The sequence below is a fragment of the Oryctolagus cuniculus genome, chromosome 5 (assembly GCF_051225735.1).
Source record: "Oryctolagus cuniculus isolate XC-2025 breed Fujian yellow rabbit chromosome 5, ASM5122573v1, whole genome shotgun sequence".
Lineage (NCBI taxonomy): Eukaryota > Metazoa > Chordata > Mammalia > Lagomorpha > Leporidae > Oryctolagus > Oryctolagus cuniculus.
This window is the reverse complement of record NC_142871.1, coordinates 110,830,516-110,847,977: the sequence shown is the minus strand read 5'-3', so window position 1 is coordinate 110,847,977 and position 17,462 is coordinate 110,830,516. Positions and strand designations below refer to the sequence as shown.

The 17,462-nt window shown below is 37.6% G+C and overlaps 1 protein-coding gene across 3 annotated transcripts in view; it reads right to left on the bottom strand.

Moving 5' to 3' along the window:
• Nucleotides 1-17,462, bottom strand: part of KHDRBS2 (KH RNA binding domain containing, signal transduction associated 2) — a 646,917-nt gene that overhangs the window by 25,029 nt on the left and 604,426 nt on the right. For all 3 annotated transcript variants that reach the window (XR_016233950.1, XM_089333075.1, XM_051855537.3), the window contains exon 8: nt 5,112-5,170. Coding sequence is in view for 2 of the 3 variants with exons in the window: in XM_089333075.1 (XP_089189201.1) it covers nt 5,112-5,170 (59 nt within the window). In the remaining variant the exon portion in view is untranslated. The remainder of the gene's footprint in view (nt 1-5,111; nt 5,171-17,462) is intronic.

The window sequence follows — 17,462 nt, the reverse complement described above, 5'->3', positions numbered from 1 at the left end:
TAATAAACAGCTCTTTTCTCTGAGAATATTGCTGTCCGTTCTTAGCTGCCAATCTTGGATAGAATTTAGAGAATGTTTCTTATGCAAAGCCTTGCTTAGCCAAGCTAATGTATACACTGTATTTTAAATACACTTTCACTGAATTGTGAGCTATTCAAACTTACCCAAAACAACTTTAGTAACTCTGATAAATTAGGATATATTTTAACAATACAGAAGTTGACTTAGAATTCCTATAAATCAAATATTTGTGACCTAAAAATGAATTTAAGTGATCAAATATGTAATATTTAAATACTACATTAACAAATCTATTTACTATCAATTACATAATGAATAAGTACAGCACATTTAATACTAAATACTGCTTTTAACACATAAGATTATATGATGATCTTTACAAAATTTAACCATTAGATTTTAATATTTTATTGTTAGAAAACAGTTTAATATTTAATATTCAATTGTTGGAAAATACTTGAATAATTTAATTGTAATGAACCACAAAAGGATAAATGATTTTCTTGAAGTCAACAATTTGTTACTTCAACAATGAAATATGGGCCCCAAAGACACAACAATTTAAATGTGATGATATAGAAAATATGATGCATTAATTTACGTAAAGTGTCACACTACCAAACTGGATTTTTATTTCTTCTTGATTGCTTAAATTCATTTCTGTAGGAAGCCTGAATGAGAGATTCTGTCTGACCTTTCAAATGCAGAGCCATGTTACTTTGGAGAGTGTTTTTTCTTTCTGCCAATCTCTCCACTTGTTCCCACAGTTGTTTTTACCAATTGTGCAGGAGAGGAAGGGGCTTGGGACAATTGATTATGAGTTTCTTCACATAACTGCAAGTCTGGAGTTTGCCAGGAAAATAAGAAATGTGCTGTTAATTTTGGAAAAATACATTCTCTTGGGATTTAATGTCTGTACCAATGATACAACCAAAATGTGAGAGAGAGGTTACTAATTAGGAATGGAAGCTAATGATAAGTGAAAATAAGATTTATATTCTGGAAGAAAGTCATTTTTTAAAGACTGTCCATAGTTAATTAAATATAAGCTATAAGTAGATACTAGTTAATGTATGAGTTACAGAAAATTAATGAAAATCAATGATCTTTATTTGACCTGAGTGGTGAACAGCCTCCTTCCTCAAGTACATTGCATGACCCATGTATCACTGTTTTGCACAATCTATACCATAGAAGAGGTCACAATGCATTGTTTTGATCTCTAGGCCTCACTCTCTGGAAGGTCATTGCCTGAGCCCAACAAATTAAGCCATTAGATTCTGTCCTGAATAATTTTCCTCTGACAGAAAATCAGGAAGCACTTTCTAGATTAAAATGCATAGAAGGTTGATGTATGAATATTTTCAAACAAAGACAAAAAAAACTTGAATATGGCTTTTTTGCTTCAATGTATGCCTCCTTAATAATGACAAAGAGTGGCAGCAGATTCTGGAAGACAAAAGTTGATGGCCCTAAAGAATAGTCTATTTTTATGCATCTCTGTATCCTTTCAACACTGAGAATATGGCCAATTGAACTATAATATTAGCAAAATAAGTGAGTTAAATGTATTAGGCAAAAATTTCTGGCTAGATGATATCTTCCTAATTCTGTCTAAACAGTCAAATCTCTTTTTACCTTTTCATTACTTTATTACAAAGAATTTACTGGTTACTTCTCTATGCTGAGAATCATTCGTTGGTAAAATATAATGACTCTAAATAGAATCTAGTGCTTATGGGCAGGTATGACTTCTAAAACAACTGGGAGTTGTTTGTTTCTCCCTATATTTTGCTGCATCAGATAATTATAAAAGCATGACGTAAAACATGTGGGGCTGCAGAGGTGAGCCATGTTTTCCTGACTACAGCCCTGAATCTCCACTGGAAATCTGAGAAGCAATAGCTTTTATTCACATGCTTTCCTTCATTTCCTTATGTAGCATTAACATTTCAAAATGTCAAAATATTAACAATTAAGAAATAAAAATCTCATCTTTCATGAATTCCCCTATAAGGTATCATCAATTTCATTCCTGCCACTGATTTTAGTGCATGTGATTCTGTAAAGTGAAGCTCATAGTGGGATGTTCCTCATATTGATATACTAAGTAGAAAATTAAGGATTTCACTTTAAAAATGAAATTTGACTTTAAATGGGTTATTTGAACATAATTCTGTCTTATCATTAAGAGTGTAAGCATCAAGAAATTCTTCACGGTAGTATCTCCAGAATTGAGAACAATGGGTATGGATGATAGACATTAAATAAATATTGGTAAATGAATAATGTTCTATGACCTTGTATAGAACTATAAAAATTTACAGTGCTTTTTAAAGAGCAGGTACTAGGAGGGAAAATGTCTTTCTTGTACACCATCTTATTCCCGGAGACTAGCAATGCCTATATACAAAATGTTACATGAATTAAGGAAAGGGGTGGACTGTCTCTTATTCTCCTACTATTCTCACTAATTAGTCAAGGAATGTGGGTGGATGCCTGTATAAGGAAGAATTGAGAATATGCTTGAAACACAGAGGTACAATTACTGTTGTGCTGAACTCAGATCCTGCACTGATAGGCTTGGGTGCTCTGGGATGCTGGGCAGCCTCAGATCTCAGGCTTACTGGACTACTCGTGGGCCTTGGGAGCCCTGGGCTTTAGATGCTGGTATTCTTATTAAACACCAGCTTATGTCTTTGACCTCCTCCTTCCAAAGAGTGAAGAATCTGTATGGAACAAAATTGAAGCAGTACTTTCTATGTCACCAAATGAGTGAAACCTGTGCAAATGTGTCTATAATCTATTTTTCTACAAAACAATTTCTGAAAATATGCCTACTTTGTGTGAGAGAACAGCCTTATCTCCTAAAGCAGCAAAAGATTAGGTCAGTTTGGTTGCCAAAGAAGCTGCGATCTGGAGGAGAGTGAGTGTGCTCATTTTGGATTAATTTTATTTATTGTTTTCCTGGTAAAATAGCATAGATGACCTCCCTTCTATGACAATAACAGAATAAAAGCTGGGAGGATTTAGAGACTTTTCACTGAGATGAACACCTTTTTTTTTTTTTTTTTTAAGTGAAACAAAGTAAAGCTTAAGGTACCAGATTTTATTCTTTTTTCCAGGGACTACTGAACTTTGCTCCCATCTTTGAACTAAAAAGAAAACCCAAAGAGATACATTTGAACTCATATTCTTGCTAATTATCAAACAAAGGCAATACTTACTGCTGTGAGTCTTAGTCCCTCATCTGTAAAATGCAGATGACAATATGTGTATGTTTCCTCTTAAGGGTATTTCAAAAAGTTCATGGAAAATGGGATTAAAAGGTAAGAGTATTTTGTTACAAAAATAATTTTGAAATGCATGCATAGTTTTTTTTTCATAACATGCATTTCTATGAAGTTTTTGAATATACCTCCTGTAGATATACATATTATTTCTAATAATTGTGATTTCCATACCCCTAATCTTCATTTTAAATTGTTTCATACAGAGCCACAATAGGAACTCAATGTGTAGTACAGCCAGGAATAGCATCCCAGTTACTGGTGAGAACATAAAACAAAGAAATTTTATTGAAAGTTACACTTTCACATTGATTTCACCTATGTTAAATTTCCTCATAAAAATAGATAAATATTTTAAAATTTCAATTTATTTTAAAGATATAAACAAAGAGTTATATGTAAGTAGTCAGATTATGATTGCCAGTGGTTGTGTTGATGGCTTATAGTTTCCTCCTACTTTTGTGCTCAGTGGTGTGAGTCAGTTTGTGACTTCTTTTCCAAGGAAGACACACGACCTCTTTTCCTTCTGACACATGGGACCTGCCCTTCTCCATCCTCATGCAGCACCGTGCCTCTGTCATCTGTGGCCTCAAACACACAGGCAACATTTGTCATCTCCTTTATTGCTCTCCATCAAGAGGAACAGAGTACCCTTGGTATAATTTTAATAAAAATTCAAGAATGTAAACATCTAAATGACTGTAATTATTCAAGGTTTTCAATGAATGACTCTGTGTATGAATTTTAAAGAGCCAGAAACTACCTCTCAAATATGATGTCCTCTATTCATATGTCATGAGCACTTAATAAATTATTTTGGAATAGACTTATGATTAATTTGAAGTGGTATTTTAAAGAATGTATTTTTGAGATAAATCCATTTTTTAGACTGACATGGTTATTAACTATTAATTCTTACCAGCCAGGTATTATTTGGCACTTTTAAGAGTTATACATGTTGGGACAAGCATTGTTGTACAGTGGGTTAATCCACCACCTTCAATGCTGGCTTCCTGTGTGAGTCCCTGTTGCTTCACTGTCAATGCAGCTCCCTGCTATTTAGCCTGGGAAGGCAGTGAAAGTTGGCCCAAGTGCTTGGGCCCCTGCCACTCACATGGGAGACCCAGATGGAGCTGCTGGTTCCTCGCTTTGGCCCATGCCTTTGAGGCTATTTGGGGAGTGAACCAGCAAATGGAAGACTTCTCTCCCTCTCCTCCCTCCCCTCTCTTTTCCTCCTCCTCTCCTTTTCCCCTCATTTCTCCCCTCTCCCTCTCTTCCTCCTCTCTCTTCCTCTCTCCATCCCTCTCTCCCTGTGTCTCGTATTCTGTCTCTCTGCATTTCAAGTAAATACATAATTTTTTTAAAAAAAGGTTACATGCTAGAAAAATAATGTGAAAGTTATTTTATAATAACAATTCTCCCCTTAAAAATTTTAAGCTATTTTAAATGTTTATCAATCTGATGATCTTTGTGACATCAGAAAAGATACGGTATCATTGCCATTTCAACAAGTCAGACAGGGGACATGGTGAAGCTCGTAAGACACTAGTCAGAATGCTCACTGTTGTGATTGGAAATGATCTGTGATTGTGATTAATTGCTTTTGAAATTTTCATCAAAATTGATCTGTACAATTTTCTGGCACTGGTTCGGTAAGTCAAATCTCATCCTGGAATTACATAAATCAATTTAGTCTGGACTTCTGTAAAAACTGGGGGGAGAAAGATAGAAGTAATTTCTGAGTTGTCAGTGACTGATGGATGTTCTGATTTCACAGTTTTAGTAAAGAAAAGGTCTTACCATAGCTGTCATAGGCATCCTCAGTTACTCCGTGACCGTAGTCATAGTATTCAGGCACACTGAAACAGATGCAGACAGCAATCAATGTTAGTGAGATTAGCAAGAATCAACCCAGACTCTCATATGGAATTTGAAAGCAAAATGTGTGCTAAAGTAACATCCCAGGAACTGCTAGAAATAAAACACAATCCTAAAGACAGTAGGAAAATACTGTAGGTAGGAAAGACAGTAGGAAAAATACAAGTTATTGACAAGAAGTGCTGTGATGTTTTTCCAGCCTTTTCAGTATTTTTTTAAATCTATCCTCCAATTTGATAAATCAAATTTTCCCTAAAACACAAGTATAATATTTCAAAATTTGTGCATAGGAAAGTTACAAAAGGTCTGTTGCTACATATAATGATAAGCTGGTCGATTGTCTGTGGTTTTCAATGCTATTACCTTAAGAAAATCCATCTTCAATTTCTAATACTGAAACTATATTTATACTCCATTGTTGCTGCTGCAGCAAGTCTGTAAACTTACCAAATATATACGACATTTCTTTTCCCTCAATAATTCACTAAGTGCGTCCACATTTCAGTGTTTGTCTAAAGGTATTCTTCCTCGATGTGTTATTCAAAAGACAATTTATGTGTCTACTCTCACCTACTTTCCAACTGTCTTCACTTCATCATTCAGAATCAGTTTACCCCTTTATGACATCATTCCTATTAATATCCAAACCCATTATCTATACCTCCAATCTTTAAAAAGCTCTCCCTAACCTACATGTCTCCTTTAGCAACTATTCCTTTCTTGATAGAATCTTTATAGAAAAATTTCATGAAAAGCATTAACTCTACTCATTCTTTCAAGTTTTTAAAAATTTATTTTCATTTTTATTTGCAAGATAGAGAGTTAGAAAGATGGAGAGAGGTCCTGCATCCATGGGTTCACTTCCTAAATGCCCACAGAAGATGGGTCTGGGCCAGGTCAAAATCAGGAGCCAGGAACCCCACCCAGGTCTCCCACATGGGAGGCAAGAACCCAAGTACTTGAGCCAACACCTCTTGTGTCCCACGGGGTAGATTAACAGAAAGTTGGATCAGAAGTGGAGGAGCTGGGGCTTGAAACAGGTTCTCTAATATGGGATGTATATATTCCCAACTGTGAGTTAACTACTGCACCAAACTCCCATCCCTCTACTCATTATTTTTACTGACTCTCCCTCTGTGTGCTTTTGAAGACATTCAACACAGCTGTTGTTCCCCCTGCACCACTGAAACAGCTTTTGTCAACATCTTGACATTTTCAACTCCAATGATCAAAGCTTGGTCTTCATTTTACTTTAGTACCATTTGACACAGTTGATCAATTCCTGCTCCTTCAAACACTTCGCTTGCTCTCAAGTCACCTCATTTCCTTGTTTGTTTTTTTTTTTTCTTTCTATTTTTCCGAATTTTCCTGACCACTTAACCCTAGAGACCACTGGGCCTCAGGTGTTAGAGTTTTTCTCTGTTTCTACCCAGACTCATTCCTTAGCCAATCTCCTCTGCTGTGATTTCTTTAATGACACTTGCACTCTGATGACTCTCAAATTATGACCCCACTCTTTTTTTTTTTTTTTTAGATTTATTTGAAAGGTAGAGATATAGATAGTGAGAGAGAGAGAGAGAGAGACAAAGAGAAAGGTCTTCCTTCCGTTGGGTCACCCCCTAAATGGCCACTACGGCCGGCGCTGCACTGATCTGAAGCCAGGATCTTGGTGCTTCCTCCTGGTCTCCCATGCAGGTGCAGGGGCCCAAGCACTTGGGCCATCCTCCACTGCCCTCCTGGGCCACAGCAGAGAGCTGGACTGGAAGAGGGGCAACCAGGACTAGAACCCGGCACCCACATGGGATGCCGGTGCCACAGGCTGAGGATTAACCAAGTGAGCCACGGCGCCGGCCCCATGACCCCACTCTTGACACCTCTCCTCTGTTCTGGATTTACATTTCCTACAGTACATTTCCACTTGCTTGTCCATCTTAACATTTCAAAACATAAAAATGTCTATTTCCTACTCAGACTCCTCCCTTTTGCATTTTTCTCATCTTTGTCCATGATAATACCTTAGTATTACTTATACAAAAAATCTTGGAATCCTCTTTTTCTCACATCTAATGTTTAATCGAACAGTAAATTCTTGAACCTCTAGTTGCAAAATACATCAAGAATATTAACATGTCTATACATCTCCGAGAGAGAACTGTGGTAGAAGTAAAGTAATTACCATCTCTCACAGAGTGAATTCCGTATCCTTCTAACTGGTCCCTGCCCTGCTTGCTCTGTTTCTACTATCCACTTAGCAATCAAAGTCATTGTTATAGAAGTAACTTAGATCCTATAAGTCTTCTACTCAAAATCCATCGTTAGTTCCTCTATCTTATAGAGTACAAAATTCTTATTTTTCTCACACAATTTGTCAGCCACGTGTTTCTTAGACCTTACGTGCCACCATTTTCTCCTTTGCTCACTCTACGGGCTTCTAGAGGTTCCCTCAAGGCGACACACACACGATTGTGTCAAGATCTTTTCATTTGTTGTTCCTGCTACCTGGAACATGTTTTCCTGCGTGTCCAGTTGCCCCTTCTTTCATTCTTTGAGAGCTCATCAAAATGCCACTCATGAGATGTTCCCATCATAATCCTGCTTAATATTCGCCCACCCTTTACTTTGTTTTGTTCAGCTTAGCATTTATCAGTTGCCACTGTAATATTATATAAAGAAATACACTAGCACAATTTGCTTATTTTTAAGCACAATTTTTTTTTTTAAGTGGTTATTTCTCACTTCCGTAACATAAGCTCCTTGATATAGGAACTCAGTCTCTTATTCACTGACTTTCACTGTTGCAGGTTGATTTTCCAGAATACTGTTTGGCACACAAGAGTTTCTCAGTGCATATTCATGGAACAACAGAATGAATTGTTTATAGGAAGATTAGACACAATTTAAATGAGTAGCTTATTATACATAAGTCAGAATTTTTAAAAATGCTATGCAAAAACAGATTTTTAAGTTAGTATTTGGATTATTTTAGTATTTAGATTATTTATGTATTTAAAATATTTTATTTATTGTTTTGTTTGAAAGCCAGAGAGAGAGAGAAAGAGAGAGAGAGAGAGATTCCATCTACTAGTTCACTACCCAAATGCCCACAGTAGCCAGGGTAGGACTAGACTAAGCCCGGATCCAGAAATACCATCTTAATCTTTCAAATGGGTTAAACAGGCCCAATTACTGGAGCCAAGATCTGCTGTTTCCCAGGGTACACACTGGCAGGAAGCTAGTAAGAAGTGGAGGAGCTAGAACTCAAACCAGGTACTGTTATGGGATGTGGGCATCCTAAGCAGAAGCAACTTACCACTGAGCCAAATTCTTTTTTCATAAATTCATATAGTTTAAATATTGCCTAAGCTCCTATATTTACAGTACAATCATTTTTCCCCAAATAAGCTCTTTGGCTTAAAATTAGGTATGAAACATTACTCTGCCTGGATCTCATTTTATAAATTATCTAAATTACTAATTATTTTTAAATATGTAAATGTGTGGCAAGAAAATTACTTAGTATCAAACACCAAACAGGATAAGGGCTGCAAATGGGGGATTGATGCCAAATGGTTAGGCCACACGAAAAGACCAAAAGGCCTCACGTTATATAGTCTCTGAATGTGGTTTTGATTATCCATCAGAGCAATCCCTAAGTCTCCTTATTTTAAGTACTTGGGATTTCACTGGTAGTGTGAAATAGAAATAACAAAGAACACAAAATGATAAAAGAGGTGGAGAGAAGGTTGATCATCTTTATTTTTCTTGGCGAGGGACAATCTATGATGCACTAGCTTCAGTTTTAAAGAATTTTGGGAAAAAGATTGCCTAGATCTGCTTGTACTGCCCAGGATACTTATATACGGACTACCTGCTCTCCCCTTCCTACCAAAGACTGGAGACAGTCAAGGCTAAAACCATCGCCCAGTGACTGGATGTTTCTTTGTTTCTTACACACTTATATCCATTTGAATGACGTAACCCAACTCAGAAACCTCATCCCAATTCAGAATATGTGTCACAAATTCTTGGCTCTTTGGGTGATCAATAAGTGATGTGAAATGTGAAAATGATTTCCTATTAATAGAGATGGAGAGAAAAATGCTGGCTTCATCAGTAATTTCTGCCTTAGTCAATAATTGTTATTTGAGTAGGCCTCTGAATATGTATCACAAAGTATGCTATATAAAGACAAGTAGCACCCAAAACTATGCAGTATCATTTCTGTATTTCTTACTGGATTTCAATTTTAGTTGATAAACATAAGGGAAAGAAAGAGAATAGTAGTGAAAGAGACCATGATGAAGAAGTTGTAGTTGCGGTCTAGCATAAGTGATACATAAACACCAAGAGGAAAATTTTGGAATAACTTTCTAAATCTAAAAATTGGAAAATGGAGCATACAAGGCAGTTGTCAAATAATAATGGAAAATGATGGCTAAATATCATATTGAACTCCTCCAGAATCTCTACTTTTGCCTATTCAAATAACACTTCTTTTTTATGCCACAGAGAAAACTTACTTGGACAAATAAGTGACTATGCAGTAGTACTGTACTTCCTAGCCAGTCACCATTTCAGCTCAATGTGCCCTTGTGACTAAATTAGGAAACATGGGGTGTGTGTGCGGAAGTAAGGTGGCAACCTCAGTCATTTTTAGTTTGAAAACAATCTTGTCATTTTCACTTGCACAACTTCACCTTATTACTTGATAGAAGGCACTCAGTGTGGTGACCAAGAATCTACTTTGCAAACGAGTTAGGAAGTGACAAAATGCCACATGGAAGGAACCTGTCACTTTAGATGACCACATGAAGCAGACTTTCCCTACCTCCTACCTCAGTGATTGTTAAGAGAAAATTTTGTATATTGCGTGGATTATTGAGTTTTGATTCTGTTACAGTAGCTTAGTTGAACACAAATCAGGATGTAGAAGTATGGAACTCCCATTAAAATCCCAAACTAGGGGGTTTTAGCCAGTGGGGGTACTGAGGGTGCAAAGGAAAAAATAGTGTGGTGTAGCTGATGTCCTTTGTTATGCCAGTGACCACTTGGAAGGCAAACTACAGCCCTGGTGTATCCTCTGGTATTTGGGAAAAACATTGGACAAAGCCCACTTAAAAAAAAAAAAGATTTATTTATTTAAAAAGCAGAGTAGAGAGAGAGATCTTGCATCTACTGGTTCACTCCCCAAATGTCTGCAACAGCCAGGGCTGGGCCAGACCAAAGCCAGGCACCAGGAGATTCTTCCAGGTCTCCTACATGGGTGCAGTGGCCTAAGCACTTGGGCCATTTTTGGTTTTTAAAGATTTATTTATTTATTTGAAAGTCAGAGTTACACAGAGAGACGAGAGGCAGAGCGAGAGGTCTTCCATCCCATGGTTCACTCCCCAGTTAGCTGCAATGGCTGGAGCTGAGCCAATCCGAAGCCATGAGCCAGGAGCTTCTTCTGGGTCCCCAACATGGGTGCAGGGGCCCAAGGACATGGGTCATCTTCCAGTGCTTTCACAGGCCATAGCAGAGAGCTGTATTGGAAATGGAGCAGCCAGGTCTCAAATCAGTACCCATATGGGTTGCCGACACTTCAGGCCAGGGCGTTAACCTGCTGCACCATAGCCCCGGCTCCATTGGGCCATCTTCCACAGCTTTCCCAGGTGCTTTAGCAGGGAGTTGGACAGGAAGTGGAACAGCTGGGACTCGAACCAGCGCCCATATTGAATGCTAGCACTGCAGGAGATGGCTTTATAAGCCATACCATAGTGCCAGACCCAAAGCCCACTTGTTAGTGATACTTTCTGATTTTAGAAAGGTTTAGAAAAATAAAAGAATTCAAATTAGACCATTTTGCTAGTAGAAATAAGAGTACAACTTTACTAGCAAGTCTGTCTCTGCCTGGTTATGTGTTATATCATTTATTTATATTATATATCATTTAAATTGATAATCCCCCAAATTCATGAAATTGGGACTTAACAGTAGATAAGTGAGTTACTTCTGGAGCCTATAACTAGAGATAATGAATGTTGCCTGAAGATTTCCTCCCATCATCCTGTTGGACTTTGCCCCATTTATGATCGTTAGACCAATCCTCACACACTACCAGCAGGAAGCATGCTGCGAAAACTGTAAATGTCTCAATGAAGACATACTCCACCCAGTTCTGACATGTCTGTTGATAAGTCCATTTATCCATTAGGATAAGGAAGAATTTTCCAGGAAATCTGGGATAAATCCTAGACAGAACAAAGGTTGGCAGAGGCCATCAAAAAACTCCTCATCTACTCTTGATGGGTGTCTTAGAATCTCTGCCTGGGAGGATTTTGTTTCCTCCTGTTTTCCTAATGGCAGTTCCTCCACTAGTCATTCTGTCCAGTTTGACCACTTTACAACTGAGTGTGTTGTATGACAAGGGAGTTGAGAGTGGGCAAGATGATTTGTTCATGATTTTACAGGAGGTCAGACTCCAAGAACTACATGGATACCTAATATAGAGGTTTGTATATATCTTCAATTTTTGAAATAGTTGTAGTAATATGAATTAAACTTGGAGTTTTCTGAAAAGGAAACAAGTATTTTTGTTTGTGTATTTGTTTTTCTAATGGAAATAAGACATACATGCATATCGTCATGACTGAAATGTGCTGTAGAAGACCACGAGTTATTCCTCTCTGAAATCCAATTATCCCTTTCTTCTATAAAGAGACTAAAAATCCCAAGACTACATTTTGTTTTCTCCCTTACCTTTGAGTGGAGCCACGTGCAGAGTGATGTTATCAATTCATTATGACTTGCATAAAAGTAATTTCACTGGGCTTGACTTCCTTCCAGCTGATCCGATGGCAGGAGCCAGGTGCTTCTCCTGGTCTCCCATGGGGTGCAGGGCCAAGCACTTGGGCCATCCTCCACTGCCTTCCCGGGCCACAGCAAAGAGCTGGTCTGGAAGAGGGGCAACCGGGAAAGAATCCCGTGCCCCGACTGGGACTAGAACCCGGTGTGCCGGCGCCGCTAGGTGGAGGATTAGCCTATTGAGCTGCGGCGCTGGCCTTAGATATCTTCTTAATAGAACATTTTGTATGTTTCAGATGGTATATCCATTAATATTGACAAGGGAACTGTGAAAAAATATCCACTTATTTTATGATAAATATGGTATTCAGAGGAAAGTTTAACTAGTTGTTACTGTATCATTTATTCATTATGAACTACTTTTTACAAAAGTTATTAATATCTAGGTATTGAAGTAAAAAAAAGCCAAAAGAGTGTGTAGAATATTACCAAAAATTAAATACTGTTTGAGCAACTGCAGCTTCCACAATGTATTCTGATTTCATATATTTGTCACTTCCTGGGAAAATTATAACTGCTATAACCACAAGAGTAATTAAGTTTCAAATCATGAATAATTATTATAATTTTAATTAACACCTCCATAATTGTAACAGTGTGTATGGAAACCTTGCTGTCATCTATATTTTCTAAATTAAAAGATGGAATAACAGTGAATTGAAAATTAAATAACTTGGTTGTGTTTATACAGAATTCATTTGTCCACTTTCACTCATATTTCAACATGATTAAACAACACGATACATGAAAAAAATGGGAAAAAATCTAGCAGCTTTTTGAATTATGAAATGAAAACTTTAGAGCCAATACCATAGCCTATTTTTTCTAGCCAATGTCATATTTGTTTTAATTTTAAATATTTTATTGTATATATTTAAAGGGTACAAGATGACTTGAGATGTTACATAGTGTATTGGTTACTATAGTCAAGTAAATTAACATATATGTATAAAATTATATAGTGATATAAAAATCACATGTGCTTTGTGTGAATATAAAGCTACTCAACTATTTATGGCTGTTAGGGGGGTATTCTTAAATTTTGTTCTCTTACGCATTTACAATGTAACCTTGTTATATTGTGCATTTGCATTTTATTGACAGAGATATTTGTTAAACAGATAAATTTTTAGCCCAGCCCCATCCTAAAATTACAAATTGGTCATTCCTTCATTCTTACATCTACTAATGTGATGATTGAGTCCTTTGGTTAAGTTTCAAGGGCTCAGTGAAAGTGCTGTTCACCCTGCAGTAAACCTAGTGTATAGATGAATGAATTCAACATACAGGCACATGCAGCAGTTCCTACCCCCAAACACAGATCTCTTTCAGTGTGATTCAGGGTATTAACCAAACAATGTTGGGAAAGACAAACAGGATACTCTTCCCAAACTGTCTCAAAACGCCATAGTTTTCTTCACATCTCATCACTGTTGTATATTTGCTAGTTCTGATCATTTTCCCTGAGTCTTCCCTTATGGAGGGAACGTGTAATTTTTTTATGTGCATGCATTTCATAAATACAACATTAGGAACATAGTAATTCTTCTCACTGTCTCTGCCTCTGACTCACCCTCCCACCTCCCTTCCTCTTCTCTCTTCTGTTCCTTTTTTTTTTTTTTTCTACTGAGATCTATTTTCATTTAACTTTATAGACAGAGGATTGACTCTATTCTAGGTAAAGAGTTCAATGCTTTGTATGAGAAAGAAAAAAGAAAAAAAAAAGAAACATGTAATCTTATGTCCAGCACTAAATGAAGGTGTAGTTTACTAACATGGGATAATTTCATTTCTATATTGGGAAACCTACAATATGAAATGCCTGTGTTGAATATCTTAGGAGAATTTGCAAATAAGCTGTTAAAATGATTTTCACTTATCTGTTCCTTCAAGAGCCAATCCTATCTTCTCACACAAACTGGGTGCCTGCATCTCTCCTTTTTCACCTCTCTCAATATCTTCTTTTATTTTTTATTTTTTAAATTTTTTTGACAGGCAGAGTGGACAGTGAGAGAGACAGAGAGAAAGGTCTTCCTTTGCCATTGGTTTACCCTCCAATGGCCAACGCGCCCGGCGCTGTGGCCGGCGCACTGCGCTGATCCGATGGCAGGAGCCAGGTGCTTCTCCTGGTCTCTCATGGGGTGCACTCCACTGGCCACAGCAGAGAGCTGGCCTGGAAGAGGGGCAACCGGGACAGAATCCGGCGCCCAGACTGGGACTAGAACCCGGTGTGCCGGTGCCGGAAGGTGGAGGATTAGCCTAGTGAGCCGTGGCGCCAGCCCCTCTCTCAATATCTTCTCTCACTTTCATTATTCTTGGCAATACAAAGTATTTGGATAATGACCACAAAATTAAAACCAAAGAGTGATACATGGACATATTTAGTCTAGTTTGTAAAATATTCAAAATCAAATAAAGGAACTGAAAAAGCTGTCATGGAAATTAGAGTCTAGTTAAAAAAAAAAAAGGTACTAAACAAGTATTAAGCAGTGATACATCTATTCTTTTTTGAAAATTAGTCACCAAATTAGTAGGTGAGTATAAATCACCCAAGTTAGATGGAATAAAGGAGCCTTACAATCAGGGGGTCAGCACCAGTCAAGGCTCAGAAGCAAGAAAAGGGGCGACATCAGCAACTCCTCCTCCAGCACACCCAGAGGCTTAGCATAAAGCATTTAGGGGGTCAGTAGGAATCTCAAGAATAATGGGCGGGGTAGTGTTGGAGGTAGGTTAAGCTGCCATTTGGACACCTGTGGACAGTACAGAGGGCCAGCAGTTGAGTCCTTCCTCCCTTTCTAATCCAGCTTCCTGCGAATGCACACTGTGAGGCAGGAGATCATGTCTCAAGCACCTGGTCCCTGTCACTCCACGTGGCTTTGGCCTGATCCAGCCCTGGTTGTGGCAGGCAGAATCAGAGGATGGATGAAGATATATACACACACATACATATATCTCACAAACTTTTAAATAAAGGAGTATGCATTGGGAAGTTCTTGAAATACCCTGTCTGATGTCTTAGACACGGTAAGGAGTTTGAGTTTTATCTTAAGAGCTACTGAAGACAATGGTAGATTTAGGAAGGGAACAGACTTGACTATGTTTGCTTTAAACAAATCACTCTGTATGTGGTGTTTTTCTTATCCACTGTTCTATTAGCTATACTGGGGAGATCAGCAAACACCCAGTACAAGTCCAACAAATATTTATTGGATAAATAAGTTAATTAATAAATGCTTGTAGAATGAACATTTTTTATAGTTGCTCTTTACCTGTGTTTTCACACCATATTTCCTTTGTGTCAATGAACTTGGATTTTTTTTTTTGTTAAAATGAAATATGTAATAAAATTTGCCTATTAAGATAAATCACTTGTGAACAAAAAACATAATTATTTCATATAATTAGATACTATATTCAGGATCTTCACTTTGTATTGCTAAATGTAATTTTCACAACTTTACAGAGACTAAAAAGCAAGAAAAATATAATAGATGGTAATTTTAGGCTAGCTTTAATCAGAAATTCAAAAAATGAAATATTTTGGGATATTGAGAACAATACATAAATCATATCTGATGTTTCAGAGATGCATATATAAAGCATGGATTATAAAACAGCCATGTGGGCCGGTGCCGCGGCTCACTAGGCTAATCCTCCGCCTGCAGCGCCGGCACACTGGGTTCTAGTCCCGGTTGGGGCGCCGGATTCTGTCCCGGTTGCCCCTCTTCCAGGCCAGCTCTCTGCTGTGGCCAGGGAGTGCAGTGGAGGATGGCCCAGGTGCTTGGGCCCTGCACCCCATGGGAGACCAGGAAAAGCACCTGGCTCCTGGCTCCTGCCATCGGATCAGCGCGGTGTGCCGGCCGCAGCGCGCCGGCCGCGGGGGCCATTGGAGGGTGAACCAATGGCAAAAGGAAGACCTTTCTCTCTGTCTCTCTCTCTCACTGTCCACTCTGCCTGTCAAAAAAACAAAAAAACAAACAAAGAAAAAAAAGCCATGTTTCCTTAATTTCTTTTTTTCTAGTATTTAATAACAGCTTCAGTAAACAACAAACCCCACACCTTTTAAATGCTTTTTTTAATGTATTTAAATCTTTGTTATTGCTTAAATCTGCTTGCCTACTTCCTTACCACTTGTAACACATGATTTATAGAATTGAGAATTTTTAATAGGAAGGGTGCTTAAAGAGGAAATCATATTATTTATTTTTTGGAATTCTCTCTCTCAGAAGAATAATATACACATACACATGTAACACTTCTCTTTTGGCATTTTGTACACACTAAACACTGCTAGGAGCTTTATATACCATGTCTTATTTAATTGTCCCAACAATTCTTGATTTTGTAGTGTTAAGACAGGTGCAAAAGAGGAAGTTTATTTTAGCTGGATTGAATGAATTGTCCTAACTGCCCAGCTCCTTGATGATGAAACTTGGAATGGCTGATGATACAATCCACCTAGTCCTCTATGTGTATCCAAAATAATCTTGATTTTATTTGGGTACTACCAAACCAGAAAAAGGTGAGAAATAATTAAAGTCAATGGAACCTTGGGCTAAGTGTGATGTTAGGATGATGAACCGTAAGTTCCCCTCTACATTTATCTGTTCTCCTCCTCCTCAGAAAAATTCCAGCAGCAACCATCAGGAAAGGAGACCTGCTCAAAGCACACATATTTTCCAGCACCCTTTCATCTCCTCCTCAGTTACTTCCTCATCCAAGAAAGTTTCAGATTCCAGATGACTCTAAAACATCACTGTTGTGGTTACAACTTCATCTTTATTGAAATACTATTATTTACCTGTCTGTCTTACTGATTCAAATATGATCACAGTTATTTGGATCATCATTATATTCCCAGGAAATAATCTAACACCTGTCAAATACTAGAGGCTCATGAAATATTAACCAAATGAATGAACTTAAGTCCAGGAACTGCTGAGCTATATATTCATTCCAACTCTAAACAGCTACCTTTGAATCTGCAAATGTAATCTGATAATTAATTCATTGGATTGATTACTACCCATCCCTATTACGTATGCCCCCTTCCACTCCTTTTTCTGTTTGGAGGAAATCATGCTATTATATTTAAAACAAGTTCCCAGTTTACTTTACCACTTTCCATGACTGTTCCATGACTTAGTTTCAATAATGACTAAATAGAAGAAATGTATAGGATAGCCTTAAGCTTTTGAGATGTTGGTTTCTCAAAAAGTAGATTTGGCTCATCATTAGATAGCTCCTCAGTGGCACACAAAATGATGCCAATCATCTACAGAGGAATTGGACGTGGAATAATAAACCTTGAAGCTATGCTAGGTGGTATGAAGCTTGGCTTTGAAATTATGGAGATTTTAAGTTTATGATTATCCCTTACTAGTTCTCATGGGTCTGAGGATCAAAACATTTTCCTTTCTATGAATACCT